At 55.4% G+C, this 26,152-nt stretch overlaps 7 protein-coding genes across 7 annotated transcripts; 2 read left to right on the top strand and 5 right to left on the bottom strand.

The window, feature by feature from the left end:
* Positions 1-98: 98 nt before the first annotated feature.
* On the top strand, positions 99-7,343 carry LY79DRAFT_540518 (Mus7/MMS22 family protein). Its single transcript, XM_060556876.1, has 6 exons — positions 99-5,099; positions 5,153-5,337; positions 5,386-5,553; positions 5,603-5,740; positions 5,794-5,974; positions 6,024-7,343. Exons 1-6 carry the CDS (start codon positions 224-226, stop codon positions 7,223-7,225), a joined length of 6,750 nt encoding a protein of 2,249 aa, XP_060418398.1. The 5' UTR covers positions 99-223; the 3' UTR covers positions 7,226-7,343.
* Positions 7,344-7,541: 198 nt separating this feature from the next.
* Positions 7,542-11,109, top strand: LY79DRAFT_540516 (ATPase). Its single transcript, XM_060556875.1, has one exon. The coding sequence runs from the start codon at positions 7,603-7,605 to the stop codon at positions 10,774-10,776; it is 3,174 nt and encodes a 1,057-aa protein (XP_060418397.1). The 5' UTR covers positions 7,542-7,602; the 3' UTR covers positions 10,777-11,109.
* LY79DRAFT_599568 (TFIIH p62 subunit domain-containing protein) lies at positions 11,093-13,603 on the bottom strand. Its single transcript, XM_060561822.1, has 2 exons — positions 13,199-13,603; positions 11,093-13,135 (listed from the first exon to the last, which is right to left on the bottom strand). Exons 1-2 carry the CDS (start codon positions 13,338-13,340, stop codon positions 11,310-11,312), a joined length of 1,968 nt encoding a protein of 655 aa, XP_060418396.1. The 5' UTR covers positions 13,341-13,603; the 3' UTR covers positions 11,093-11,309.
* A 523-nt stretch (positions 13,604-14,126) lies between these two features.
* On the bottom strand, positions 14,127-15,540 carry LY79DRAFT_587229 (extracellular protein; the record flags this gene model as incomplete). The annotated part of the gene is made up of 3 exons (XM_060560745.1): positions 14,127-14,583; positions 14,641-15,006; positions 15,077-15,540. 3 exons carry the CDS (start codon positions 15,538-15,540, stop codon positions 14,127-14,129), a joined length of 1,287 nt encoding a protein of 428 aa, XP_060418395.1.
* Positions 15,541-15,671: 131 nt separating this feature from the next.
* On the bottom strand, positions 15,672-16,519 carry LY79DRAFT_350522 (uncharacterized protein). The gene has a single exon (XM_060552643.1). It carries the CDS (start codon positions 16,380-16,382, stop codon positions 15,804-15,806), a length of 579 nt encoding a protein of 192 aa, XP_060418394.1. The 5' UTR covers positions 16,383-16,519; the 3' UTR covers positions 15,672-15,803.
* A 2,588-nt stretch (positions 16,520-19,107) lies between these two features.
* Positions 19,108-22,153, bottom strand: LY79DRAFT_507429 (LsmAD domain-containing protein; the record flags this gene model as incomplete). Its single annotated transcript, XM_060553828.1, has 4 exons — positions 19,108-19,325; positions 19,378-21,602; positions 21,654-22,038; positions 22,093-22,153. 4 exons carry the CDS (start codon positions 22,151-22,153, stop codon positions 19,108-19,110), a joined length of 2,889 nt encoding a protein of 962 aa, XP_060418393.1.
* Positions 22,154-24,565: 2,412 nt separating this feature from the next.
* Positions 24,566-26,129, bottom strand: LY79DRAFT_507552 (peptidase M16 inactive domain-containing protein; the record flags this gene model as incomplete). The annotated part of the gene is made up of 4 exons (XM_060553841.1): positions 24,566-24,661; positions 24,720-25,558; positions 25,615-25,789; positions 25,869-26,129. The coding sequence occupies 4 exons, from the start codon at positions 26,127-26,129 to the stop codon at positions 24,566-24,568; spliced, it is 1,371 nt and encodes a 456-aa protein (XP_060418392.1).
* Positions 26,130-26,152: the final 23 nt, after the last annotated feature.

The following is a 26,152-nucleotide window of genomic DNA, read 5'->3' as shown; positions in this document are numbered from 1 at the left end:
CTGACCGACGTAAAGTGGTTCGCCGACCGCGACGGGCGCGTGCCCCACCAAACGCGCTCAGCAACCGCCCGAACGCGTCTGCATCGAACGCTGTCCCAGTCAGGGTTAGGTAATGCACTGCGCTTTGCCAACGAGCCAAATCTCCTGGCCACCAACCTCCCAAATGCCTTACGCTCGGTTATGTTTTACGATGTTTAACTGTTTATGATGAACGGTACATGTCATGGCGAACTGGAAAGAACTGGGCGAGGTCCCAGATTCGGACGACGAGCTCGACTTCGATAGCCAGGATTTGGAGTCGCTGCCGGATCCCGAACTTCCCTCGAATACCCCCGTCGAACCCCCGCAGACGAAGAACACTCGACAAAGCACATGGGACGTTCCCGAGTCGTCGCAAGGATCGCCCGCCGTCGCGTCTTTAAAGCATGGGACGACAACCCTGGATCATGAGGTGCAAAGGCCCTCCGAGCAGGAACCGCCCTCCTCGCCATTGTCTTCGGTACCCGATATAGACGAGATGGACGACCCTTTCAACTTGGACGAACCGGAAGTCCAAGCAACTCCTCCTGTTAGGACGAGGCAGTCACACTTTCCTCATGGCCGCGACGACTCTCCCGATCCTTTAGCTGGCGACGACAGTATATCGACGAGCTATGTGAAGATCACAGCTCCCCAGCCCGAATTCCCGGCCGAGAACGGCACCACAGATCTTTATCCCCCGCCCAGGTCTCCAGCCGTCTCTCTATTGACGAGTCAATCAAAAGGCCAGCCAAGCCAGCAAAAAGCACCAGTCATAGAGCCTGGCGCAAGCCCTGGCCAGGACGAAGATGCCGCAGACCCAGTCTCGCAGCACGCGTCAGGTGGCACCTCCCCAGCAAGACGCCCGGCTAAGGCTCGGGCTGTGTTCTCTGTGGATATCCCAGTGCAGAACCGGGCGAGGAGTCAGCAGCAGTCGCCCACTCAGCGGGAGATACCCACAAGTCGAGATGGAGAGGTTGCCAGACCCGTTGCAGTGCGATATGAACGCTCATTCAGACCGAGAAAACCCATTCAGGAACACCCATACCTTATCGAGAACGCCCAATACAGCAAAGTCCTAAAGTCACACGGCATTCGGCCAGTCAGAATGCCTACAGAGCCCCCCCCTAGACGACAGAGAGCCGATGAAGATTCTGGCGAGAAGGACTTCGAAGACGATAGCCAAGAGACGACGGCTGGTGTGCCAAACGAAACCACAGATGAAAGTCAAGTCAACGGGATGGATGAACCGCCGAGCTCTGAGATCTTGCGCCTATCATCGCGGTCCCCGTCACCGTCGCCGTTACGAACCTCGTCCCCAAAGCACCGCACCAGGCCCAGCAGCCAGCCTAGTCAGGGTGACACCGACAACACAAGCCTCTCCGATAATGACGACCTCCCTTCACTTGATGAGATTCACCGCAATTTATTGTCAAACCGGTCTGCGAAGAAACGAAAGCTTGTAAGACGGGCCACATCTAAGACAAAAGTGGTCAAGCAGACGACTCCAAATACTCGCATACCCTCCAAGCCAACGTTTCAGCAGTATGATGAGATATATGGCACATTTTCTTCTCCGTCTTCGTCACCACAGGTTCCTAACGCCTCTGTCAATCCGTCAATGGAGCCGGTAGCGTCGCCTGCTGTACCCGATATTCCAGACCCATTTGCTGAGGACGACGGGCAGCCTATTGATAGCAACATGATGCTCCCGGCGGTGTCTGAGAGACACAGTTTCATGTGCGCGGACCCCCCCGTATTCGATCTGACCATGGAGGATATCTCCGATACTGGAGAGGATGATTCTGGGCACCGAGATGTGGAGATATCAGGAGGTGAATCGGAGGCCGGCAGCGACAGTGGCTCGGAGACTGGCGCAGAGGTTGTCAAGAATGTTGGAAGAAGAATGCGAGGAGTTCTTCCAGCATCCTGGCTCAGACTTGATCAACAAGCAAACCGACCCAAGCCCACCCAGCATCAACGACACGAAGTATCACCCGAGAAGGCAGGGAGACGTGGTGTAGCGGTTCGGCGAATCGGTCGTTCGGCATCGAGCGCAGCGGCTGCTTTCATCTTCGAGGACTCGGATGATGAGATTACACCGGCACCAACGCCCACACGCGCAGCACATGATGTTCAAACCATTTCACCTTTCGAAAACCCAGTAATGGAGGTTATAGATGACAATGACACTGGCTCTGTTATCGAGGACGATCAAGTCGACCCCATGCTTCCAAGTAATAAACGTCAGTTGAGTATGAAAGATTTCCAGCAACCCGCCAAGCGCCAGAAACAAAATGATTCAACCATGGGCAACCAGCGCAAGAAACTGGGAAGGCCTTCAAAAGCTATAAACCGGTCTTCCAAAGCCTCGCGCCTCGATCTTTGGGTGAAAAGCCATAAATCGACAGTGGGCAAATCTAGGTCTGCTGCCAGAGCGAAGACACCTCCGAGATTAAGCATTTTGGACGTCATTGAACCAGACGCGCCGAAGTTCCTGAAGATAGCAGCCCGGACGGCTCAAAACAGGTGTCACCTGGGAAGATCCAGCCCCTCAAACAAGACAATACGTCTTGCCACCCGAAAGGACAATGTCGATGCCGGTACAGTGCTGCAAAAGTGGAAAGGGGGGAAGATTCGGCCCCGTCAGGGGCTGCAGGGCAAAAAGCAGACCACATCAACCGGGAGGCGCCCACTTACCCAGTTACCTTCCAACGTTTCTGCTCGCGGCGTGGTGTCATCGCCCAAGGTCGACACTGCCGCACAATCTGGCCGAAATCGGTGTGAGGGCTCAACACTTTCGACCCCCTTATCTGAAGTGCGAGCTCGCGCACGAAACATGTCCAGGAGCCATTCCACTACAAGTCAACATGCTCGAGAGGCCACAAACAGGCCGGCGCACCTCGAAACGGATTTAACTGAGCAGACAGGGCGAATCGGATTCCATGCAAAGAAACGGGCCCTTGACGCTCTCTTCCGGCGCAGCCAAACGCAGTCTTTTTCCTCACGGAGCGCGCATCTGGATTCGTTTCTGGATGACGTATCTTCAGTTGTTTCGGGGCATAGCTTCGCTACCAGAGCCTCCCCCGAACCACCAATCACCCAGAAGTCCCGTCTCAAGCGTCTCAGAAAGCCCGCCCAGCCGATACAGATCGATGTTGCTGCTGCTCACTTCCAACATGCCAATGACCCGCTGCCGACCACGGAGCTGTTGACTCCAGCAGAGACGCTCAAGTCCACGTTCAACGACAACAAACTCCTTGGACTTGGTCCGTTTGGCACACACTATACACAGCACTTCGAAATATTTCCTCTGGACCGTGGGGTATTTTTTCACGAGACAACACTCATCGGCAGCGGTCGGCTCAAGTCAGCTGTGGACGACCAATTTCCAGACAAAGTCTGGCACCCTCGTCCCCGGATATCATTTAACCTGGGCGAGCTGGTTCTTCGTTGGGATACTTGGAATGAGCATGTATCTTCTGAACTTGGCATTCTGATGGACGGAATACTCGATCAAGTCATCAAGCCGGCAATATCAACGGGAGTTGGCTTCAACGCCAAAGAGGCTGCGCGCTTCGTCCTCGATTACGTACAGAAAGCTATGAGCTTCGCCAACGATTCCGATGCGAGGTCCTTTGTCACTCGTCTCTCTGATGTAACTCAAGCTTTCCTATCACGCCTGGATTCGGAGCATGGCCTCGATCCGCATAGACGTATAGAGCTTGTTGACATCTTGTCAAACTTGGTCCTGATTCTCTCGTCTGCAGTGCGGCTATGCCAGAAGACACACTCTTTGGTAACAGAGTGCTTCACCACGGAGGCTGTCTTCAGAAAAGCTGCTGAGGTGCTGGTTCAACTTCTGCTCAATATTGGACTGGACGACGTGAATCGTCTATACGACGACCTTCAGATATTGAGATACCGCGAGCGTGGTATCCGTTCGGATAGAATTGTACCACATGCCTGGGTACTCCTGATGAAAACTCTAGAAAATTTCCAGATACCAAGGATGGCTTTCTGGGACGTTACGTATTCGCGCATGCTTCAGTCTAGCGTCACCCGTGGAGTGGATGCAGAGGAGTTCGAACGGCTTTGGAAGGACATGTTTACGCTCTTGCCATTGTGCGAGTTCAATGATACGGGTGTGCTCATAAGCGATAGGAGACATCAGGTTCCCATGGAAGGCTGGAACCTGCCCCAGCAAATCCTGAAACGTGTCTTCCAGCTATACAGAGACAATCCTCGTCAGTCTCCCAGTTTCAACGAATACTGTCGGGCGCTTGTATCCAGATGTCACTACCTGGTTGACCAGTGGGGATGGCAGAAGTGCAGCGGCATTATCGGCACCATCTTTGACTTTTTCGGTTCCCAGAATCTCTCCCACCTGCGCAACGAAGAAGCATTCCGCTCGGCACGTTTTCTGGACAGCCTTCACCTAAACCCAACACTCACGGTTGAGCCTGAAGATCGATGCTTCCACATCTTCCTCAAGCTTGTGGCACTGACCATAAAAAGGTTGAAACAGAAGGGGCTAGTCAACGACATCCGGAACCTGGTCGCTCGTACGCTCCCGAATCATGACCGGCAATACTCCAGGGAGCAGAATGTTCACCAGCATGACTTGGCCGCACTCAGGAACCATCACGATCTCCTATGTACACTGTTCTGGGCAGCGCCACCTGACCTTCGTCCCGGCATACACAACCTGGAGAAGCTGGTTATCCCTGCCAGTTCGCACAAGGAGGCTTGCCTGATCAATTTGCGAGCGTGGAGTCAACTCGCACGGTTTGTCGTGCACGAGGAGCCTGCGGCAGCGTTCACACCGCTGGCGAGCTGGCAGACTAATGTATTCAGGCAGCTTCTCGATCAGTACAATTCTGCCGCAGCAGATATTCAACAGCAGTTCCTGGACTTATCCAAAGATGCTAGCAACAACGTTAGTGAAGACCTGATGAACTCCATCGTGGCTACAAACAAGGCCGCTACAATGGAAATCATGTTGTTTTCCGTCAAGTCCTCGATGGATGCTGTGCAACATGCAGGTAGTTTGGAGCTGGCCAGACTTGCTTCGAGTCCATGTAAGGCACAAACCTGACCGACTTTCGACGTTCTGGGGCTAATCTTTTCGCAGATCAACTACAGCAAGTTTTTCAGCATTTCTCTACCCTGCCAGCAGATTTCCCGTCTACACTTTTACAGGCGTCCCTGACTACTCTTGAGCGCCTTCTTGGCAGGATTGAGTCGGTATTCAACGAGGCGGATGACAGTCAAGACAGCATGGCGTCTAGGACGTTGGAATCGGAAGATGCTATTCTTGTATGTCTACTTTTACTCTCGCTCGATATCATTTTTAACCCATTGTAGATGCTGGATCGCGAACTGGCCACCGGATTTCTCTCCACAGCGCGCTGCCTTCTATCAAATCAGTCACGTGGCAGTCCTGGCACCTCTGCCGTGCCAAAAACTTGCGTCGAGCAGTCCGTCGTTATTTCAGGCATGATGATCGGCCTGTTCGTTCGTTGCACAATGATGGTGGGTTTGTCTCTTTCTATGGAGTTTCGATTGTGCTAATTGTTTTCAGGCACTCTCACAAGCTTTCAAACCTACCAAATATGGGCTTTTCGGCAAGGCGCCGAGCAAGCTTAGCTGGGAACAACGCCAGTATCTCCCCCTGTTTCTCTCTGTGATTGCACAGAAGGGAGCAACGATCAATCTGGAGGTAAGAAACGCAGGCAAACATATGTGACTGAAACATAGTTAACATCGTATTAGGATATTGGAACGAGTCTTTTACAACTGTGGCTCTCAACCATCGTCCAGCCAAGCCACTGCTTGAGATTCGAGAACCATTTCGGACAGGAGTTACAGCGCCAAGGGCATCCTTTTATCCCCGACAGAACTGCAGGACTGGTCGTCAATCCAGGTTACTCATCCAACCGCGACTTCTTCGAATGTAAGTTTGCCGTTATCTGATCTCATGAATACACGACTAACGCTTTCAGATGCGATATCCTGGATGCGACAGTCACAACAGACAGCCGATGCCGCCTCAAAGAAGGACATGCGTGTCGAGTTCGAGAAAGTGCTTAACACCGTCATGAACCAGATGCGGGTTGATGTCCAAATCATGGCGGCTGACTCGTCCGAGCATCCAAGCTATGTCAAGTTCGTCCGCGACATCATTTCTTTGATCAAGGCCTACGGCACGGACATCTGCCCTGTGCAAAAGTTCTTCTTGGAAGTGAGCAAGGAATACTCCCCGCCCATGCAAGATCCTCAGCTCCAAGCAGCCTTGATCCAGTCGTACGGATTCAAGCTTGCGGAAGGTGATCCAAGAGTCCCGAGCACTCTCTTCCACTTTTTTCTCAATAACTTCAAGGGTGCTCTTCAACGAGACCGACTATCGCATGAGGTTCTCCTTTTAAAAGGGGCTTTGAAACATGACGCTATCATGTCGTTCATCTTGGGAAAGATGCTTCCAGCAGTTTTGCATGCCACGTTGTCCAGCCACGAAGCTTATGCAATGCTTGACGTGCTGTGCGATGCTCTCGGGCTGGCACTGATGGGGCCAACTGTAGCTCGTCGAATGAGCGAGGACAGTTTCGCCTGTATCCCGGCCTTGATCACGGCAATGCTTGCCTGGGCCACGGTGGTGAAGGGCACGACACTTTGCCTTGAGCACATTCACGTCCTCAGAAGAATCACCTGGCTTCTCAATGCCTTTCAACCATCGATCGAGTCCTTCTCGCTCATGCCGGTCGCCGTCAGGGGCTGGGATAGCGTCATGGACAAATTGCAATGGTTTAGCCTACTTGCTGAAGGCGCTCGTGAATACCTCGGCGCGGAGCTTGACAAAGGTGATGTGCCTGTCGTGGCACCCTCGAGGCTGTTCCGTCTCCTAAGAGCCCACAACGAGGGCTTTAGGATCCAAGACACTACAGTTCTGACCTGGTCTGAACACATCGGGAACGACATCAGTAGGAATTGGGTGACCACAGGACCGTTTTTAACGGTGTCGGGAATCAACCGCGGAACATCATCTACACAATCTGGGCAAGGCTCACTCAGACCACAGTGGACCATGCAGGGGCTGACAGCGAGCTTGTATGACCAACTGGGAATTTGGCATGAGTGGTGGATAAGTGTCAAGGGATCGCCCAAAGAGCGTGAGGCGTTTAGCTATGGGGAGGATCTGATATTCTAAGATTAGCTCAGCCGGAGTTGCTCGTTGCTGCTGTAGTGGATTCCAAGGGGTGTTTGGAGCTATGGCATTTTACTTAGTTGCTATAACCTGAAGACATCAATATACAATAAAAGTGTACTTTAAACAACTGCGTTAGGCTGATGCAGATCCCATCATTCTGGTTTTTTTTTTTATCAATAAGATATCTACTTGCGAAACGCTGGGCGATATATTTATTACTGGGCCTGTGGTCCATTCTGCGATTCCATTATAATCTGACTGGTTCGGTGTGGTCCGGTCGCCGGTGAGCTTCGGTGAATGCTCTGCCGAGATTCCGCCGCTGTCACTAATCTAACGCCGGTTCAAAGAACTTGACGGCGAAAAAGGCTTCTTTTGCCATGCACCGAAACCGCCAATTGCTGGCATTCTGCACCCTGTCCTTCCGAATGCATGCAATAGGGCTTCGGGCCCTTGCCTCAGCCTCCCGAGTCTCTGCGTCGTCAAAATTGGCGCTTACAGTCGCCCGCCAGAGCCAGTGTCGACAATTTCACCCTTCGTATAGGTTACGGAAAAGTCCGTCCGAAGGCGGCGCCGGCGCAGAGGACGGCAAGCCTTCCGAAAAAACCCCTGGCGAGCAACAGGATGACGGCGGCAGTAGGAGTCGGGACGATGGCATAAACAAGACCGAGGCTAACTCGTCAGAGTCGGCGTTCCGACGCTCCAGAGGCGGCGCGTTCGCGTCTGCGAGAGCACGCCTTGCGAGGCCGCGACCCGCCGATGAGCTTCCGCCGGTGAAGCTGCCGACGAGCTTCCTCGAGAGCGGTGTGTCGCTGTACGACCCCAAGAACCGTATCGACACCCTCACGAACGATCTCTGGCATCGCCGGTATATGGGCACTCGTTGGCACGACCTGCTGTGGAAGGACTTGGAGCTGGTTTTTAGTCACGCCTCTTGGACCGAAGCGAAGCTGCAGGATGCGCTTCGCCAGGGCAACCTCGAGGCCATCGAGAGGCGCAACCGCATCTTGGCCGAGACATCGCAGTGGCTGAGCCTTTCTATTGACGAGATGCGGTCCTCAAACCACCCACAGGGTTCCCGCGAACCGCTCCCGACGACCGAATTTGCGGACATGCTCCGCTACTCCAACAAGTTCGTCCTGTCCAACCTCTTGTCGCAACACACACGCGACATAACAGACGTCGGTCCCGTAGAGGAACAAAATGATGATAGCGTACTGCAGTCACTGGTTGATCAATATATTCAGGAGGGACGGCCGAAGCCGAGGCGCGATGGACTCAGGCTATTCGACCCCAGAATCCGCGGCGAGATCGTTACAGCGGTGCTTGCGGAGCTCTCCCTGAGGCCGGACGCGGGCGCGGTGGGGAGGGAACTCAAAAGGCCCCTCACCGTCGTCAACATCCCTAACTACAGCGGCCGAAGCCATACAAAGAAGCTCATGGAGCACGTTGCATCGTGTGCCGAGGCCGATCTCGTTCACCTCGATGCGCAGGAGTTGGCGATGCTCGTAGGCGACTACATCGGTCAAGATTGCGCCTACTCACGGGGCTCTATCTCCGTGCTGGGTTACCGTGCGGCAGAGATGAACGGACGTCTGGCCAAGACCGAGGAGTCGCCCAAGCCTAATGATGAGGACCTGTCTGGGGAGATCGAGGCCGCCTGGGTCAACCTCCGGGATCACGGTGTAGATGGCGGCTACAACAGCCCCATGGATAACGAGCTTCAGAAGATCAGAGAGGGCCCCAAGGACTACATCCTCCCTTCTGTCGACCGATGGGAGAACCTCAAGATCAACGCCGTCCTCGAGGAAATTGTTAACTCTGCCACAAAAATGACGTCGCAATCCGACCGAAACCTCATCATCCATGTGGACGACTTCGTCGAGCTGAACATGACGCTTGAGGGCGCACTGCTCATCGGAAGACTACGCGCCATCGTTGACACCATGTGGCGCGCTGGCAAGAAGGTCATACTCGTCGGCACGTCATCCAATGAGAACCCTTCAGACCAGTACACATCAACACTCAAAGAGATCGCCGCCGAGGAGTGCCTGATTCCCCTGCCCCTGAACTTTCAGCGCATCGTCAACGCCAGCAACACCAAAAAGATGTACGAGGCCAGTGACTACCTGCAAGAGAACCTGCGTAACATTCAGCACATGCTGAGGGCCATCGCTGGCGTCTCGCCGGACATGAGCAAGCTACGCATCGTCGGCGTGTCCACGTCGTCGCCGCCACAGTACCTCCTCGGTGACGCCGAGGGCACCTTCAAGGAGGCCTCGCAGATCCCGCGTGTTCTGACCACCTCCATCCTCCCCGTCTCCGATGTCTACCATATCGCACGCCTTTTCTTCGTCTGCGAGGGCTCCGCTAGTCCCAATCAGGAGTGGCGGACGCTCTTCGATGTCGTCGAGTCCAGCAGCTACAGCACCGCCCAGATGCACCGCCTGCAAGACCGCCCGACGCGCTCCAAGCCGTCCGCCGGCGGCGGGAACTCCGCCTCTGCAGACATGCAGAAGACCGAGCCCGAACGCCTCCGCGTGTCGGGCAACTACAACGATTACGAGAAGAAGCTCCTCAGCGGCCTTGTCAACAGCAGCGAGATCAAGACGACGTTCGCTGACGTCCACGCCGACCCGGAGACCAAGAACAACCTCAAACTCCTCACGTCATTGTCCCTAGTCCGCCCCGAGGCCTTCACCTATGGCGTCCTCGCCACGGACCGGATCCCGGGCTGCCTCCTCTACGGCCCCCCCGGCACGGGCAAGACGCTCCTAGCCAAGGCTGTCGCCAAGGAGAGCGGCGCCAACATGCTCGAGGTCAGCGGCGCGAGCATCAACGATATGTATGTCGGCCAGAGCGAGAAGAACGTCCGCGCTCTATTCTCGCTCGCCAAGAAGCTCTCGCCGCTCGTCATCTTCATTGACGAAGCCGACGCGCTCCTTGCGGCGCGCGGGCAGCGCAACCGCGCCGCACATCGTGAGACCATCAACCAGTTCCTCCGCGAGTGGGACGGCATGTCCGACACCAAGGCCTTCATCATGGTCGCCACCAACCGACCTTTCGACCTTGACGACGCCGTCCTCCGCCGCCTGCCGCGCAAGATCCTTGTTGACCTGCCGCTGCAGCCGGACCGCGCCTCGATCCTTCGCATCCTCCTCAAGGGTGAGGATCTGGACCCGTCCGTGTCCGTCGACGACATCGCGCGCAAGACGGTGCTCTACTCGGGCTCCGACCTCAAGAACCTCTGCGTCGCGGCCGCCATGACGGCCGTCCAGGAGGAGAGCGAGGAGGCCGCCCGGCACACAGGCCCGGCGCCCTACGTCTTCCCCCCGAAGCGCACGCTGCGCAAGGACCACTTTGACAAGGCGCTCAAGATGATCGCCGCTAGCGTCAGCGAGGATATGGACAGCCTAAAGAGCATTCGGCGGTTCGACGAGAAGTACGGCGACGTGCGGGCGAGGAACAGCCAGAAGAAGAGGAGTATGGGCTTCGGCGTGTTGCCGACGTCAGCTGACGCCGAGGAGGCCCGGGTCCGGCAAGCTGTCGCGTAAGGCCGTCTACCACCCAGCTAGTCCCGGCCTCCTTCTTTTCCCCTTTCCTCTTCGACTTGGAGGAGTGTTTTATTTTAATGACTGGTATCCCGGAGAGGAAAGCTTTTAGCCTATGCTCGTTTTCGGGAGTGATTTGGGTTCATTGTACGATTTCTGCTGCGCGATGGGTCGAGGAGGATCCATCGCGCATTATAGAATGAATGGGATCTGGAGTCGGACTGTATCATTACTTGCGAGGTAGCTTCTCGGGAGGTTTTAACCCTGAAGGCTATTAACGGCTACTCTTAGAGATTAGTCTTCATAAATATAAGAAAGCCTTTTTCTTTGTTTCAACTATCGAACATCCTGACCCAAAGGCGCGGCTTCTTCGCTCGCCGAGGTGTCATGATTGCAGATGTATATGTCATTATGATAAGATGCTGCTTCCAGTGTAGCGGGAAACACCTAATGTTGATTCCGATTCCAGTTGCTATAATGTACAGTTCTTAGCTCCATCGACGTGCCCAAATCTAGCCGGGAAGGCTTTTCAGGCCTTAGGCCTCGGTGGAAAGCTGCACCCCCTCGGCGGCAAGAGCCCGCTTGTAGTCCGCTTGAGCCCTCTTAAGCGCCTCCAGCGTAGGCTGCATAATGGCCAGCACAGCCTTGCGCCCGCCCTTCTCGTGCTCCGGCCGCCAGCCCCTAATCTTCTTGCCCGTTGCCTTGTAGTGATCCATAATCTCCTTCTTCTTGGCACGGATGATGTCGTCGCGGGCCCGCTCGGCCTCCTCGGCAACGGCATTGATACGCTCCGCCGACCGGCCCAGCGACTCGACGAGATATTGCAGCTCGTTTGCGCGGTCCGGGTCGCCCGAGAGGAACGCGTTCCAGAACTGGTGCAGGAACTCAACCGTCGTCGCGTGCGTCAGCGAGCAACGCTCGGCGATCTCGGCGGGGAGGCCCATCGGGCGGGACTCGTCTGTCGTCATGTCGCCATACTTCTCGGCGCGCCGCTGGCGGATGCCCGTCATGATGTCGTCGCCTGCGGCCTTGCGCGCGGCGCGAGAGCCGACGTGAAGTGGCCGCTGACCCTCCTCCTCGCTGTCGCTGTCGTCGATGATACCTATGCCAGCACGGAGGTTAAGGCCGCCCGCGCCGTCCGTCTCGATTGTCTCGAGATCGGTTTGGATGTCGAAGAGGACGTCCGAGGGATTCTGCTTCGCAAAGGCAAGCGAGTTAGCGGACTTGGCCTGATCCTTCTTGGCGAAGAATCGATTCTGTTCCTTGATGTTCAGAATGATCTTGTTCTCCTTGGCGTCGCCTCGAAGATCACGGAGGGCGAGCTCCTGCCACGTCAAGTCCTCACCATCGGGACCGGCCTCGCGATCTGAAGGCGCCACGTTGGAAAGCATCCTCTCGCTGAGACTGTTGAGGGTGCTAACGATGGGCACGTTCTTGCGAGGTCGCATCTCAATATCCTTTTGGTTTCCGCTCCTGAAGCCGCCCTGGTTCTCTTCGTTGGCGTAGACGTCGATAATATGCGGCACGCTCTGCGCCATGCTCTTCCTCTGGAACATGGCTGTATTCTCGCTGGCATCGTGGGCGTCGAAGAGCGCATCTCGCTTGATGCCTTCCTTCCTCTCGTCGGTGATCCTGTCGCCTTTGAGGGTGCGGAACAGCTTGCTTAGGAAGAAGCGAGACCAGAACTCGCTCTCGGGGATCTTTGGCACATTCTCATCGTACAGTCTCTTGACCAGTGGGTGCTGCGCCATAATGAGCTGGACCATCTCGACGGTGATGTCAAGCTTGAGCACGTCATTCTCCAGCCGTGGCTTTATCGAGGGCAGGACGTTGTAGGCGCCCTTTTGCTGATTCACCTCGATGGCGTGGGCGCGCAGCAGGTTTGTGCGGGTCGACCAGAACTGCGCGTTGAAAGCGGCGTCTGATATCGACTCGGGCTTCGTCGCGCGCGCGTCCATGTAAGTCTGGTGAAGCGTGCGGTCCTTCTTCATAAGGGACTGCTGCAACTCAATATCGCCCTTGAGCTGAGCATCGTCAAACCAACGAGCATTGCTTGGCTTTGAGTTTACGGAGCTGGCAAATGTCATAGAACCCGAGCCTGACCCGCCAGCACCACTGGCACCATTCGCACCGTTCGCCGTTGGGTTCGGGGTTCCGCTACCTGATGGCCTGGGGACACTGGGATCGGCGGAGCGAACGTCGGCCAGCAGCCTCGAGAGCAAGTCCTTGATGGCGTTGGCCTCGGATCTAGCGTCCGACGAAGTGAAGTGGAAGAGATAGGGTATCTGCTCCGTGGCTTCGGGCGGCTTCTCAAAAATCTTCAGCATAACCTTGGCCGCGCTGTCTGGTGTCTGCTGCAGGTCTGTATCTCATATCAGTCCTGGAGCCTCCGGCTACGCGAATCTTCGGCCCGGCGGCAACTTACTCGTGATGTTGCTGAGGGCCAGTGAAACCGTAGGTGGGCCATCGCCAGGCGCTGGAGTCCAGATTACGAACTGTCGATTTGGTGTCAAGGTCAAGAAGCCATCCTTCTTCTTGAACGCCGCGCGACCGGACGGCAACGCCATTCTGCTCTGGTTGATTCAGGCTATGAAGCACTGTGAAGCATTACGGTGGAGAGTCCTCGTCACCACTATTCACGCTCTGAGTGTTTACTTGTCCGGCCCAGGGATGAGAGACCCAATACGTCAGGCACGGCCGCACTGGCCAACGCAAAACCGTCGAACCTGCCTCAGGGATTATGGAACAGATAGGGTTTTATTTTTCCAGAAGTAGGGATCGCGTGGTGACGTGGAATGGGAATCGATCAATGTCTTTCACTCGGATTTGAAGGCTCGAAGTTCAAAGCCTCAGCCACCAGAGCACATGCTGCCTGAAGTGGCGCGCTCGTGCCACTTGGCCAGGTGTCAGCAAGCCAGGACAACCGACAATGACAGTGGCAGCGCCAGCGGCAGGGATGTCCACTTAGAGTTAAGGCGAGCATCAATTTACTGTCCACTCAAAACCAACATCATCTGGCCCGAGTGAGTGGATGCAGCGCCGCAAGAGTCACCATAGCCACATGACGCGCACAACGGCCATACATTTACAACGATTGCAGAGTTGCGTGGTGCTATTTCTTTTAGAGACACGATTACCTGTCCCACCGTTCCGCAATGCAAGCCAGAAGCCAGGAACCAGTCCCGGAAGATCCATTGCCATCCTCCTAACGCCGAAATCTCAGAAAACCAGACCCTGTGTCGTGTCTATGGATGCGTGCGCCCGCGTATCTCGTCCAAGCCTCATAAAAATGTCGTGACCCCCTCGACAATACATTCAAAGGGCGATGAGGTTATTGCACATATTTTTGGGGCTTAGATGTGGTGTCTGAAGCGGATCGATCGGCGACCGTGAGCTCTCTTCTTCTGCCAAACCAAAACTTCGGTTGTGCCAGACTGGCACTTGGTGCCAGGAGCCATACTCATGAGGACCGACCATTGGCCAGAGGCGCAACGCTGAAAATAGGTACCAGAGACACAGTTCCACTGACCCTCGGGGTTACAAGCCTTACCAGGCGTCATGGAGCCGTCGGCAGCATCACCACCGGATCCAGCACCGGGAGAAGGTGCGAGGGTAGGCGTGGCGGGCGAAGCAGGTGGCGGAGTGCCTGCAGAGGTGGGAGCTGGAACACTCACGGTAACCCCAAGCTCCGAGGTGCAGTTGTCACTAGGTGCAGCTGGCTGGCTGACAGTAGCGAAGGTAGTCGGCTGAACGGGCGAGGCAGCAGGGGCGTTGCTGGGGGCCGGGACTGTCATGAAGACGCCGCCAGGGCTTTACAAAGTCAATAAGGACTAAAGGACAAGATGGAGTCTCAGGTGGGCCACTTACAGAGACGATGCGCCTCCAGCAGGAGTGGTGGTAATGGTCGGAATGCTCGACTGGTAAGCCTGGGTGGCAGACGGAGCAGGAGCTTCGACGGGCTTAGAGCTGCTGGGAGCGCTGCCGCTGCCACCGCCGCCGGTGCCAGGGTTAGGAGCAACGACCGCACCACAGTTGCCGACAGGAGGAGCGGTTTTAGTGCCAGCCATGGTAACATCCGGACCGGGGTCGGGGAACATGACATCAGATCCCTCGACAGTGCTGCAGCCGTCGGCGATGTTGGCCTTGAAGATCTGGGGACGGCTGCTGAACGGAGTGGCAGTGCTGCCTCCGGCGCCACCGCCGGTGATGGTGATGACAGCACAGTTCATGTAGCTGTTCGGATGTGTCAGCAAGGCAGATCTTTATTTCAGAAAGAGGTAGGCGGGAGAAGAGGGAAACGTACAATTCTCGGTTGCCAAGGTTGTTGAACCAGGTCCAGGCGAAGATGGCATCCTTTGCAGAAGGGGTATCGGCGGGCAAGGTGAACTTGAGAGAAGAGGTGCCAGCGGCGGGGCAAGCGCCGATGTAGCTGTGGATGACGGTGAAGGTCTTACCGCTGTCGAAGGAGAGGGACGCCTGGCAACTACCACCATTGTGGTTGGCACCGCCGGCGATGGTCATGTTGTAAGTCTGGCCAGCCTGCCAAGTGGCGACGGGGGCAGCCTCGGGGGTGCCGAGAAGCTTCAAGTCGCCCTTGCAGGGGAAGTCGCTGCCAGAAGCACTCAAGGGGCTGGTGATGCTGTAGTCGATATCATTACCAGAGTAAGGGTTCTCCTTGGATCGCAGAGGCGGCGGGTAGGTGATGGCCATGTGAGCGGCGGCCTGGCTGGCTAGCAGCGCAAGCGCGGATACGAAAGTACCCTTCATGTTGTCGTTGTTACTGGTTGGACGAAAGGCCGGTGCGAGATGAGGTGGGATGGAGTTGTTGTTTTCTTCCAGAAAAGAAAAAAACAACTAGGGCTTGATGGGAAGTTTGGAAGGTGTTTGTGTATGATTTTTTGGGGTCTTGTGAGATGTGTCAAAGAGTGTGTTTGCTCCTCGTCTTGATTGAGATATCCGCGGTTCGGTTGATCCTGGTATTGGGGGGAAGGGGGGCTTCAATGTGTTGTTGGTGAGTGATAGTGAGTCGTTCAAGTCAAGGTGACTGAGACGGGGGATATCTTCAAGTTTTTTATTCTCCGAGAAAGAGAGAGAAAAAAAAGTCTTGAAGTCGAGAAAGAATAGAAGTCAAACAACTGACAGTATTGGAAGGTCCAAGGAATGTGGTCGATGTGCAACAGCGAGGCTGGTCGCGAAGGATAGTACGTAACCGCTGCGAGTATTGAAGAGGCAGGGGAGGAAGGAACGATGATGAGGCTACTGATTTCCAAACGTGGAAAGCGTAGAGTGAAACCAAGTTGGGCTGGATTCTTAACAGTCAAGAGCGTGTATGACGGAACGTCGTAGACGAGTGAGCAGTAAAGGAAAAAAATGCGCGAGGCGAAGGAAGGAAGAGAAAAAGAGGTCGAATCGGTGATGAAATCAAGTGCGGATGAGGCAAGAGGAAGTTGTGGAAGGCAGGAGGCCGTCATTGGGTCTTTATCGTTGAACAAACCCATACCACGACCAACCAACTTGTCCATCTCAGGTAGGAAGGTACGAACGGGAAGCGAGCAAGGGTGAATCGGCAAGTCTGCATCTTGTCCCGTCGTCGCATAGGCACAGCCCATCTTGATCCATGGCCATGCGGCCAAGGTAGCGGTCGCGGGGTGTGCTTTTCTCTCTTGCGCCGCAAAAAAAGACTACCACCCACCCCTGTCGTCTGCACCTTTCTCTTCGTCTTCTCTATATTTCTTCACCATTATCTACTTCTAAATACTTTCCCTTCCCGTGTTGGTTGCCTCTGGCGGCTTGGTATAGCTACCTGCTGGCTTTACCTCCAGGCTCTCAGACGCTGGCAGCTAAAAGGACCCTTGGCCATCCCTTCGACGTAGAGTAGGTGCGATGCGGACGCCGTCTGGTTCGATGCCCTCCCTTTTCTTCTCCCTCGGGATTCTTTTTCCACGGGCCCAAGTCAGGGCGGATATCTCGGCTGCTCCGGCCCCTTCCTTCATGTCCAACGGCGCCTCGATGTCGAGAAACCCCGAGTTGCGCCCAGGGCCCGCGCCGGATTCCAGTCCACAGTAGGCAGCACACGTAGTTGTCTCCCTTGCGCAATCCTTGTACTCACCATTTTGCGCCTTACCCGCCGTCTACTACCGCCTTGCGGGTATAGGCCCCCCAGTCGTGCATGTGTGTACTACTCTCCAGATGTGATGATCAGTGGGCCAACATGTAAAATAGCCTGAACTTGGCTGCAATGTCGATTAGAGCGCGCATCTAGTCAATGTGGTAGCGCGCTCTTGTCTCTGATGTGAGTTGGGGGCGGATGGATGGTGGCTAGGAAAGTGGAAAAGGTGGGATGAACCAAGGATCCCAAAAGGGACAGGGCTGATCCAGAATGGTCATTGGCCAAGGGATGAATGCACTAATGGCAGGGCACTGCGGTAGCTGCGCGGTAAAGATCTGAAGCGCAAGGGATGCAAACCGACCCTGGAAGTGGAAGGGGATGGATGGGGTGCCGCCGTCCTCGCCCCTTTTTTTTTTTTTTTTTTTTTTTCCCGCCGTTCGACGTTGCTGCTGCTGCGGCTGCGGCTGGTTCCTTTCTTTTCAGACTCACGTCCAACCAGCTAGCTCGCGTGCCTGAGACGTCCAGTTCGCTGATTGGCCCAGCCCGTTTACTCACACTAGCTCACCTGTGCTTGCTGTAGGTAGGTATTACCTCTTTTTACCTTACAGCACATCACCTGTTGTGACACTCCCGGACTAGCTCAACAGTACCCGAAGAGGAAGAAATCACAAAATCGACGGAGCGTTTTCTCCATGTCTGTTTGTCCAACTGCCAAAATGGCTCAGTATCTGTACCAGCTATGACAAGCGAACCAAGTGTCGTTGAGGGTTCCACTTTGCCTCCCCTCGTGCACGCCCGATTGCATTCCTATCAGTGTGTTCCAGCCATACTACCGGCCCAGCGCCTCATCCCCCCTCTGACGCCCCTCCGTCGAGCCATCCCCTGGAACCGACTGTGACGTGACTTGGCGACAAGGGCCTGGGCTTTAAAAGTGGGAAAGAGTAAAAGGAAGAAGCGAAACCTGGAGGAGATGGCCTGAAACATGCGGCTTGCGTGCGCCGCCAATTGGCATGCGCCGTGCAACCGCCATAAATGAAAATGTTTCCTGCCGTCCCATCCAGCCAGCCGCCCGTCGCCCGCTGCCAGACTAGGGCCCACCCCCATGCCTGCATTCACATCACGTCTTGCCGTGCCGTTTCCCTACCTTAGTTGAACTCCAGCCGCTGCTATTTTCCCTTCCGACGATCCTACCCAGAGTTTCTAAAAAACTAGATTGAACTAGAGATAGAGCCACCTCGTCTGCTCAAATGCTAGTCATCGAAAAAATAGACCATATGCCATATATAGTCGACTTCACGTCATCCGTATTTCTGCCTACCCTGCCATGCCTAAGAATGGGATCTATCTGCACACCTTGGAACAGCCCTACGCGAAGCCATGCTTTCGACCCAGACCACGCTCGAACATGTCGAATCCAAGACCCTCTCTTGCTAGTGCGTGACAATGCCGAACGTGCCGTCTGAGATATTCCCGCGACGCTAGTGTTTCCTCTTGATCTATCTCCCTTCCGTCATGGCCACTCGTGCCATTCCGATGTGAAAACTCCCACCCGGCATCATTTCTTTTCTGTATTTCCCGCTCAAAGCGGCCAATTGCTATCCGTGATGGACTTCGTCCCTTTCGTTTGCTCATAGGCTCAGGATCGTCCCTTGTTGAAGTAATGTTTTTATCATGTTCAAGCCACCTAATGATAGATGGCTTTAGCCTAAGCTGCTTGATTCCTACGCTTCTTCTCACCAACTCTGTCCAGTTACCTGCGACATCCATCCTTCACATACGCGTCTGAATCACGACCGACGTCCTCACATCCCCTTAATCCCGTGCCATGGCCCGCTCCCGTGAGACATGAACAATCGCCCTCTTCGCGGCATCTTCGCGAAAGGCCCCTCTTTACCACCCCCCGAAACCCCTTGGGAGCTGATTCCGAGCTATCGTTTCACCAGCACAAGGCTTTCTGATAAACAAAACGCATTGCGTGCAGGAAGCCTAATCTTGTCTTTTGTCCCAGTGATTGGACTGCTCCAACTGACATATGACCCGAGGACGCCATCGCACAGCGGTGTTGTTTTCATCGCTGTTAACTGCCAGTACAACTATGTTCGTGACGTCTGTCTCAGGCTCCGCAAATCGAGTGGATGTCATGAACGCCGAAGGGGCACAGGTGCTGAGGCAGGTGAGGCGGGTTTCCACGGCGCTGTCGGCATGCCTTGGTCATGTTGACATGCTCATTTGGCTTCCTCGGAGCCTTCAGCAACGCGGCCGGGACCGCCGGCAGGAACCGAAGGAGCCTGTTGAGGAGCTTGATGCTGCCCGTGATTGGCAAACGGCTTGGCTCCGTAACTATTGCCGCCACTGCGATGCTGCGCCCCATACTGGTGCATTTGCGAGGGGCTTGTTCCGAAGTGCTGAGGACCAGGGCTGTTGTACCCACGGACGTTGCCAACTAAGCCGGGTGTTAGCACTTTAGTGGTATCGGCCGCCGGGTACCATCTTACCCTGACCGCCGGGTTGCTGCGGGGTGAACGCAGGCTGCTGATACTGCACGTTGGGGCTCATGCCATATACCGGCTGACCCTGCTGAGAACCTTGGTGAACCATCATGGGCGCTGATGGGCGCCCCGGACTGGGATAGCCGTTGGCCCCAGGGATGGGCTGAGGCGGTGCGCCGTTCGGAGGCATAAACTGGGTGTGGTTTCCAGCATACATGGGCATCTGCCCAGGGGCCGGAACCATGCCCTGAGGGTTCATGAACTGGGGCATCATCGGTGCTCCCATAGGGCCACCGGGCTGTTGCGGCATATACTGGTGGTTATTGGAGAAGTTCCGATAACCGCCCATCTGGGGTGTGCCAGGTCCGACAAAAGGCTGCATCATCGGCTGGTTGTAAGGAACCTGACCAGCCGAGCCCATTGCCGGTGTGTAAGTGATCGGGACCTGGGTCATCCGAGGAGAGGCAAACGACTGCGCCGAGTTTGAATGCATCATCCGGTGGTCATCCATGTTCTGGTAAGGCGTATGAGGGACGTGGCCATGCTGGTTCTGTATAGGCATAGGCGGCATATGTGGAGACTGGCGTGGGCCAAGGCCATGAGCAGGCTGCTGCAAATGGAATGGAAGCTGATGCTGGTGGGCACTGGGCACAACGTGCGTGTGGTTCGGCGTGGCGATTGACGATGCAGCGAACGACTGGCGCTCCAAGAACTCCTTGGAAGTGATAAGCATAGTGGAGTCGGGCTTCTCATTGTCTGAAGGCGCTCTCCAGGTCGGCAGAGTGTCGTACGAGGGCCTCAAGCCATCGTTGTCATCCCAGTTCCGACCTTGAGGGGGTGCAAAGGTCTTGACATGCGCAAGGATGTAGCATTTCTTGACATCAACAGCTTTGGTCTTCCGGCGAATGAGTTGTCCGGCGGACGCTGGGGTTGGCGTCGTCTCAGTACCACTAGCGCCAGCAGCACCGCCAGTACTAGCAGCGGCAGCGCCGGCGTTGTTGGCGGCAGCAGAGCGAGGACTGGACCCGGCACTTGGATGACCGTTCGGGTTGAACGACGTCGCAAACGGGTTGGGTCTGAATTCGTGACTGTTTGGGTTCAGCTTTCCGCCCATGTGGCCTGGGACACCGCCAGCGCGCCGGAATGCTTCCGTATTGTTCGCGGGACCCGTTGGGGGCATACGCATATCCTGGCCACCAACATGCTGATTGGGTGCCTGCGACATCTTCTGTTGCTCCACATTGCGCAAGCGTTGGGCCAACGGCTGACGGTTCTGCGAAGTCATGTGTTGACTAGATCTATCGTTCCTGTATGCTTGGGTGTGGTACTGAGGACTGGCGTAAGACTGACGAGCATTGGGATGGCGGCTCGGGACGTTGGAGGGAGATATCGTTTGTTGCGCAGGCCCTGGGCGTGCCGTGCTCTTGGTCTCAGCGGGAACTTGAGCTGCCGGGATGTCTGTAGACGGCTTTGCTGCGCCATCCTTTGAAGGACTCTCCTTGCCCTTGGGGGCGGGCGTCGCCTTTGTGCGAGCAACTTCTTCCGCGTTCTGAAGCGCCTTGGCCTGGATCTCCTTTTGTTTATCAGGATCCTTGGCAATGATGGAAATCAAGTCAGTAGGGACAGGGGTCGACAGCTTGAAAGTGTCGGCAAATTTCTTCAGCTCTGTCAGTTTGACTTCCTTGTCAGCCTTTGCCTTGCTGCTTCGAACTTTTTCAGCATTTTGCCGCTGTTGGCTGGCAAAAGACTTGAAGGAGTTGAGAACGTCGCGTTCCACGGTCGAAGCTGCGCTCGGCGCGCCCTCTTTGACCTGAGGAGAGATGGTTCGGCTCGTAGCTGCAGAAGGACGAGTCGCGGGAGCAGGGTTATCCACAGCCTTAGCTTCGCTGGTCTTCTCAGAGACTGGTTTAGTCTCTGCCGGCTTGAGCTCGGCCTGTTTGGTCGGGTCTTGCTTAGAAGCAGCTTTAGCCGCGGGCTTCGGGTCGACAGCCTTGAGCGTTTCAGCAGACTGGGCGGCGTTACCCTTATTTACCAGCTGGCTCAGGAGCTTGGCATCTTCCGGCTTCACGGTGGTCTGCTTCTTTGCAGGTGCTCTCAACTGCGATGAGATGATCGCAGGGTCGACAGGGGCCCCAGCCACATTTGTGTTCGAAGAGGGAGCTCGTTTTGCGGGAGGGGTGTACTTGTTCTCGCGGCTCGACAGAGGTGGGAAGTCCTGGCGGCGAACTCCACTGTACCTTAACATGGCTGTTAGCTTTGGACGCCGTCATCGCAAGTGAAACCCGTACTTGTCTTCTTCATCGCCACCGTGATCATCGCCACCGCTACTGACAAAATCCATCACGCGCTCCTCCGCTACGTGTGCCGTGGTGGCCAGGCTTCGCTCAATCTCGCGGGCCTTGCGATCGGCGGCGGCCATGCGCTCCCGGTACTGGGGGTGACTCTTGTCAATGGTGGTGGTGTAGATGTTCTCGTCATAGTCTGTCTTGAGCCCGAAGAGTCGCTCATTCTCGGCGAACTGATCCCAGGCTCCTCCGCTGGCGGAGGACTTCTCCAGGCTACCGTCAATTCCGTCGCTGGAGTCGGGGATCCATGGTTGAAGGGTTCGCTCGCTGCCCGGTCGGTTGTTGGAAATGGCAGTATCGGTCCTGAACCCAGATCGGGCGCCTCCAACATAGTTAGCATCGTCATAGAGGTCAACCAAGTTGTGGGAAAGCACACCGTTCGGGCCCTTTCCATCGGCCTTACCACCCATGGCTGAGTCCCTCTTGTTATAGGGCATGTTGTTCAACTTGTTACCGTTGTTCCCGATCTCACTTTGTTTCTTGGGCGCAACCATCTTGCGATCTGCGGATGTCGTGGTAGTACAGAAAGAAAACCTTCAACGGCAGTGCCACCGTGACCGCCAATACTCTCCAATCCCCTGTGACGAAGAGTCAGCCAGCTTCGCGGTTATTAGCTGCAACCCATCAAGGAGTCTTGACTCAAACCAGTCCACAAGAAAGTGATCGTATTGCCGATGTGATGAATTTCACTCCCAATGGATGGGACACCACACCGTGGCCGAGAGTGGTGGAGCAATTGTAATTATATGGAATTACGCACCTTGCGACGGGAAAAGGAGGATATGTTGGCTCGGCGGGCTCGAAATCGAACAGTCGCCGTTGACTGGCAATCGGCAACACAATCAGACGGCGAGGCCGCACCCGGCCCTTCAGTTCTGGTCAGATTCGACTGTGGTAATGGCAACGTTGGCAACAGTTAGCTTCCAGGGTCCACCAGTGGGGGGCAGAAGCATAAAGAACAGACAGCTGAGTCGCAGCTTGGCGCAGGGTTGAAGTATAGGTACGGCAGTAAGGAGGGAGAGGATATAGGGACGCGGTAATGGAATAACGAGAGTTTAGGAAGGGAACGATGTCGTGATGTCCGAAGACTTGGGCCCAAGAAGCAGAGATGGGGATGTGGAAAGGGCAAATGGCTATATGTCTCACCTAGGTAGTTCTGGTGCAGCGAAAAGGGCTCGAAGAGGCCTAATGGAAAGTAGAGAAACGAAAGGCGTCGTCCCCTGATATCGTCCAGCCGAGAAAACGGAACTGCACGAACTGCGTCGCAATTGGGCGACTCGATTCGGAGGGTTTGAGGGGGGGAGCAGGCTCAGAGACCAGCGTCGATCGTGGGCGAAAAAGGGCGAGAACGTGGAGGGAGTTTGGGATTGGGTGTGGTTGAGGTGAGGTGAGGCTTTGTGTTCCCACCACCACAGGCTAGCAGCAACTGGCACCAGCAGTCCCCTACGAATATGCCGGACCCTGGTGCTCTTGTGGAAGGTCGAACGAAGGTGCTAACTCGGGGTACCTTTGCCTATAGTGGGCCTACACTGCGGTATTATGTACCTTGCGCCATGTCACTTTTGTATGGGGGCTAGCGACCTACCTAAGAAGAGTGCGTGGTGTGGGTGCGGGTACGGATAGTGCTCCCGGGGGATGGTCAGAGATGAGTGGCTCCTCCATCGTTTAAGCCCCCTCGAGCCATCGGGTCAATCCACTACACTCTGGGCGGTTGATTGAAGGCACGAGACACCGCCTTAGGTTGGCTCACCTTTACCAGGTACGTTGTCACGCTGAACAGCGTTGGTTGGCAAGAGGAAGCTGGACTGGGCAAGACATGGAATTGAACGGTTAGGTACCTGCCTATTGATCCAACCATCTTGTCTCCTTGACTTCTCCTTCTGGGAGTTCTTTTTTTAGGCTCTCTGCTCTGGGAACTTTAACAGTAGGTACCAAACATCCCCCGTTCAGAACTGGGGGGGCCGTGCTTTGTGTTGTTCCCCGCCTCAATCCCATTAGGTAGGTGTGTCCATGCAGTGTTTCGAGCAATCGCTCAGAGAAGACTCGTCCCCCTTAGTATTGTTGTCCATTTTCCTATGCTCAGCTGGCAGTGACCGGAATAAAGACAGCTAAATGTTGGGGTTCTGATTTATGCCTCATCCAACCGAGCCTGTATATATCATTCTCCCGGTCGGCCCATCTTACTTATCTGTTGCACTTTGTTTAGAGAGACGAGGGCATCCATAGGTAGCCAATGATAGTTAATACAAAGATCAACCCACCAGACCAATCAGTGGTGTCCATGTAGCCCGTCGCATGTTCGGCGTTACCACCAGACCCCGTAAGTTTGTTAAAAACCGAGTATCTTAGCTTTGGATGGAGAATTTGTGGGTTTCTGAGCTTAGTATGGCTGTGCTTTGGGCATCGCCAGCGTCTGCCGCAATGAACAACATAACGAGTTGAGACCGTGGATATCTGCAACAACGGGTTTCTTGGTTTTTACAATATGGCAACGTCAGAAAAACTTTCGCTGGAAATCAGGGTGCTCACCCTTTGCCTCAGACCACAATCGGTCTGTCTGCTTGGGCTCGGTTGTTTATATGAAGTCCGCCAACAATTGGTGTCGCTGCCCATTCGTCCCTTGACTGTCCGTCAACCGGGTTTCCTGGGCTGACAAAAGGGTCGCGAGAAACACCGGACGAACATGTAAACAAAACAAAATTTTCATACGAGGGAATTAGGCAACCTAGGCAGACACAAAAAAATTCTACTACATATGTTCACAACGGATACATTTCCCCAATCTACCGCAAATGCTTGACTGTTGGTACACTGATCGTTCGGCCGCTAGGAGCCAGGCTGTTTCCCGTCTACACCCGAAGGCCAAGCTCCTCGGCGTACGGCAGCGCGTACAGGTCCCCGACGGCCGCAACACTGGCCTTACCCTCCAGGAGCGTCTTCGTCGCCTGCAATACAGCTGTTAGTATTCCAGCTCACAAAATATAGAAGGTTAGGTCCACTTACCGCCTTGAGCTTGTCAGCCGTGACGGATCCGATAGAGTTGGCGATCTCGGCGGCGTCGATGGGCTTGCCGTTGTGGACAAGTCCGGATCCGGCAAGAAGAATGCTTCCGCTGCGCTTCTCAGTAGCCTCAAGAGCGTCAAACTTGGCCTTAGCAATAGCCTTGGTCAGGTCCTCCTTGCTGACGGTACCCTCGGAGATGCTCTTCAGGGCCTTGACGGTCTCCTGAGCAGCGGTGCGGACAGCGGAAGCCGATCCCGAAAGCTGAACAGCCAAGAGTCCGGCGTCAGAGTAGTTGAGATTGACGGTGGAGGTGGACAGGCCAGGGGCGGAGCCAACAGCCTTGTTGATCAGGCTGAAGCCGGGAGACCACTTGATGCTGGACTTGCCACCCAAAAGGGCCGCAAGCACGGCAAGCTCAGGAGAGGTCTGACCGTTGGTAGCGCCAGGGAAGGCAATGACCAAGGCGTTGCCAGAGGGGCTGTAGGTGCGCTGCTCGCCACCGTAGTACTTCGTGGCGGCAGTGTTCAGAGCGAGCTTTCCGGAGGAGGCAGAAGGAACGGTCTTGAAGAACTGCTCAGCCCACTTGCTCACGTTCGCGGCGGACGCACCGTCGGCAATCAGGGCAATGTTGGACTTAGCGAAAGCGGACTGGGCGAACTCGGAAACGGCGAACTCGCTCAGGTAGGGCTGAATGGGAATCGAGGGTGTCAGGTTGGCGGGGGAGCCGAGGCCGGAGTGGAAAGCAACGGAGTGGGCAGAGTCGAGAGCGAGAGCAGCAGCACTGACAGCGGACTGCTTCAAACGGAGGACGGGCTGAACCTCCTCGTGGAACTCGTGCGCTAAGCAGCAATCAGCCAGTTGTATCACACATGCCATATTCTGGAGGGAGTCTCACTGGTGTACTTGGTCTGCGAGACAACCTCGGCGAGAAGTTCCGTAAAGTAGGGAAGGTCATCGCGGAAGAAGCTGGCCTCAAGGACAAGGGCTTCACGGGTGTGGTATGCGGTCAATTGGCTGCCGAGAAGCTCGGATTCGCGGACGATGCGCAGTCCAGAGCGCTTTGCAGTGGTCTACTCGTTGGAAAACTTGTCAGCGCAATGTTTCTCAACGGACTGGTTTCAAGGGTTGGATCTTGGCTTCGCATCGTACCTTGAAAGCAAAGGACTCAAGACCAGAGGTCAGTCCGGGAAGAGGCTGATATCTGGTACCGGCCTTGGCCACGATGGCCAGCTTGGTTGTAGGGCCCTGCGAGTCTCTCGCGGCAACCTTGACACCACCAACGTCGGAGGTCTCGAAGGCGCCGGAGCCAGCAGCAGCGCTGGCGAACCGGCGACCCGAGATTGTGCGAGCACAGCTCGAGTGGCGTAGAGCCTGCTGCGCAGGTCTCGCGAGAGACGGTCTAGAGATCATTGCGATGATGCGGTTGCCGACAA

This window comes from Colletotrichum navitas (genome assembly GCF_030913465.1).
Source record: "Colletotrichum navitas strain CBS 125086 chromosome Unknown LY79scaffold_7, whole genome shotgun sequence".
NCBI lineage: Eukaryota > Fungi > Ascomycota > Sordariomycetes > Glomerellales > Glomerellaceae > Colletotrichum > Colletotrichum navitas.
Note: the sequence above shows the minus strand (reverse complement) of the source record. Positions and strands in the feature narration are given on the sequence as shown.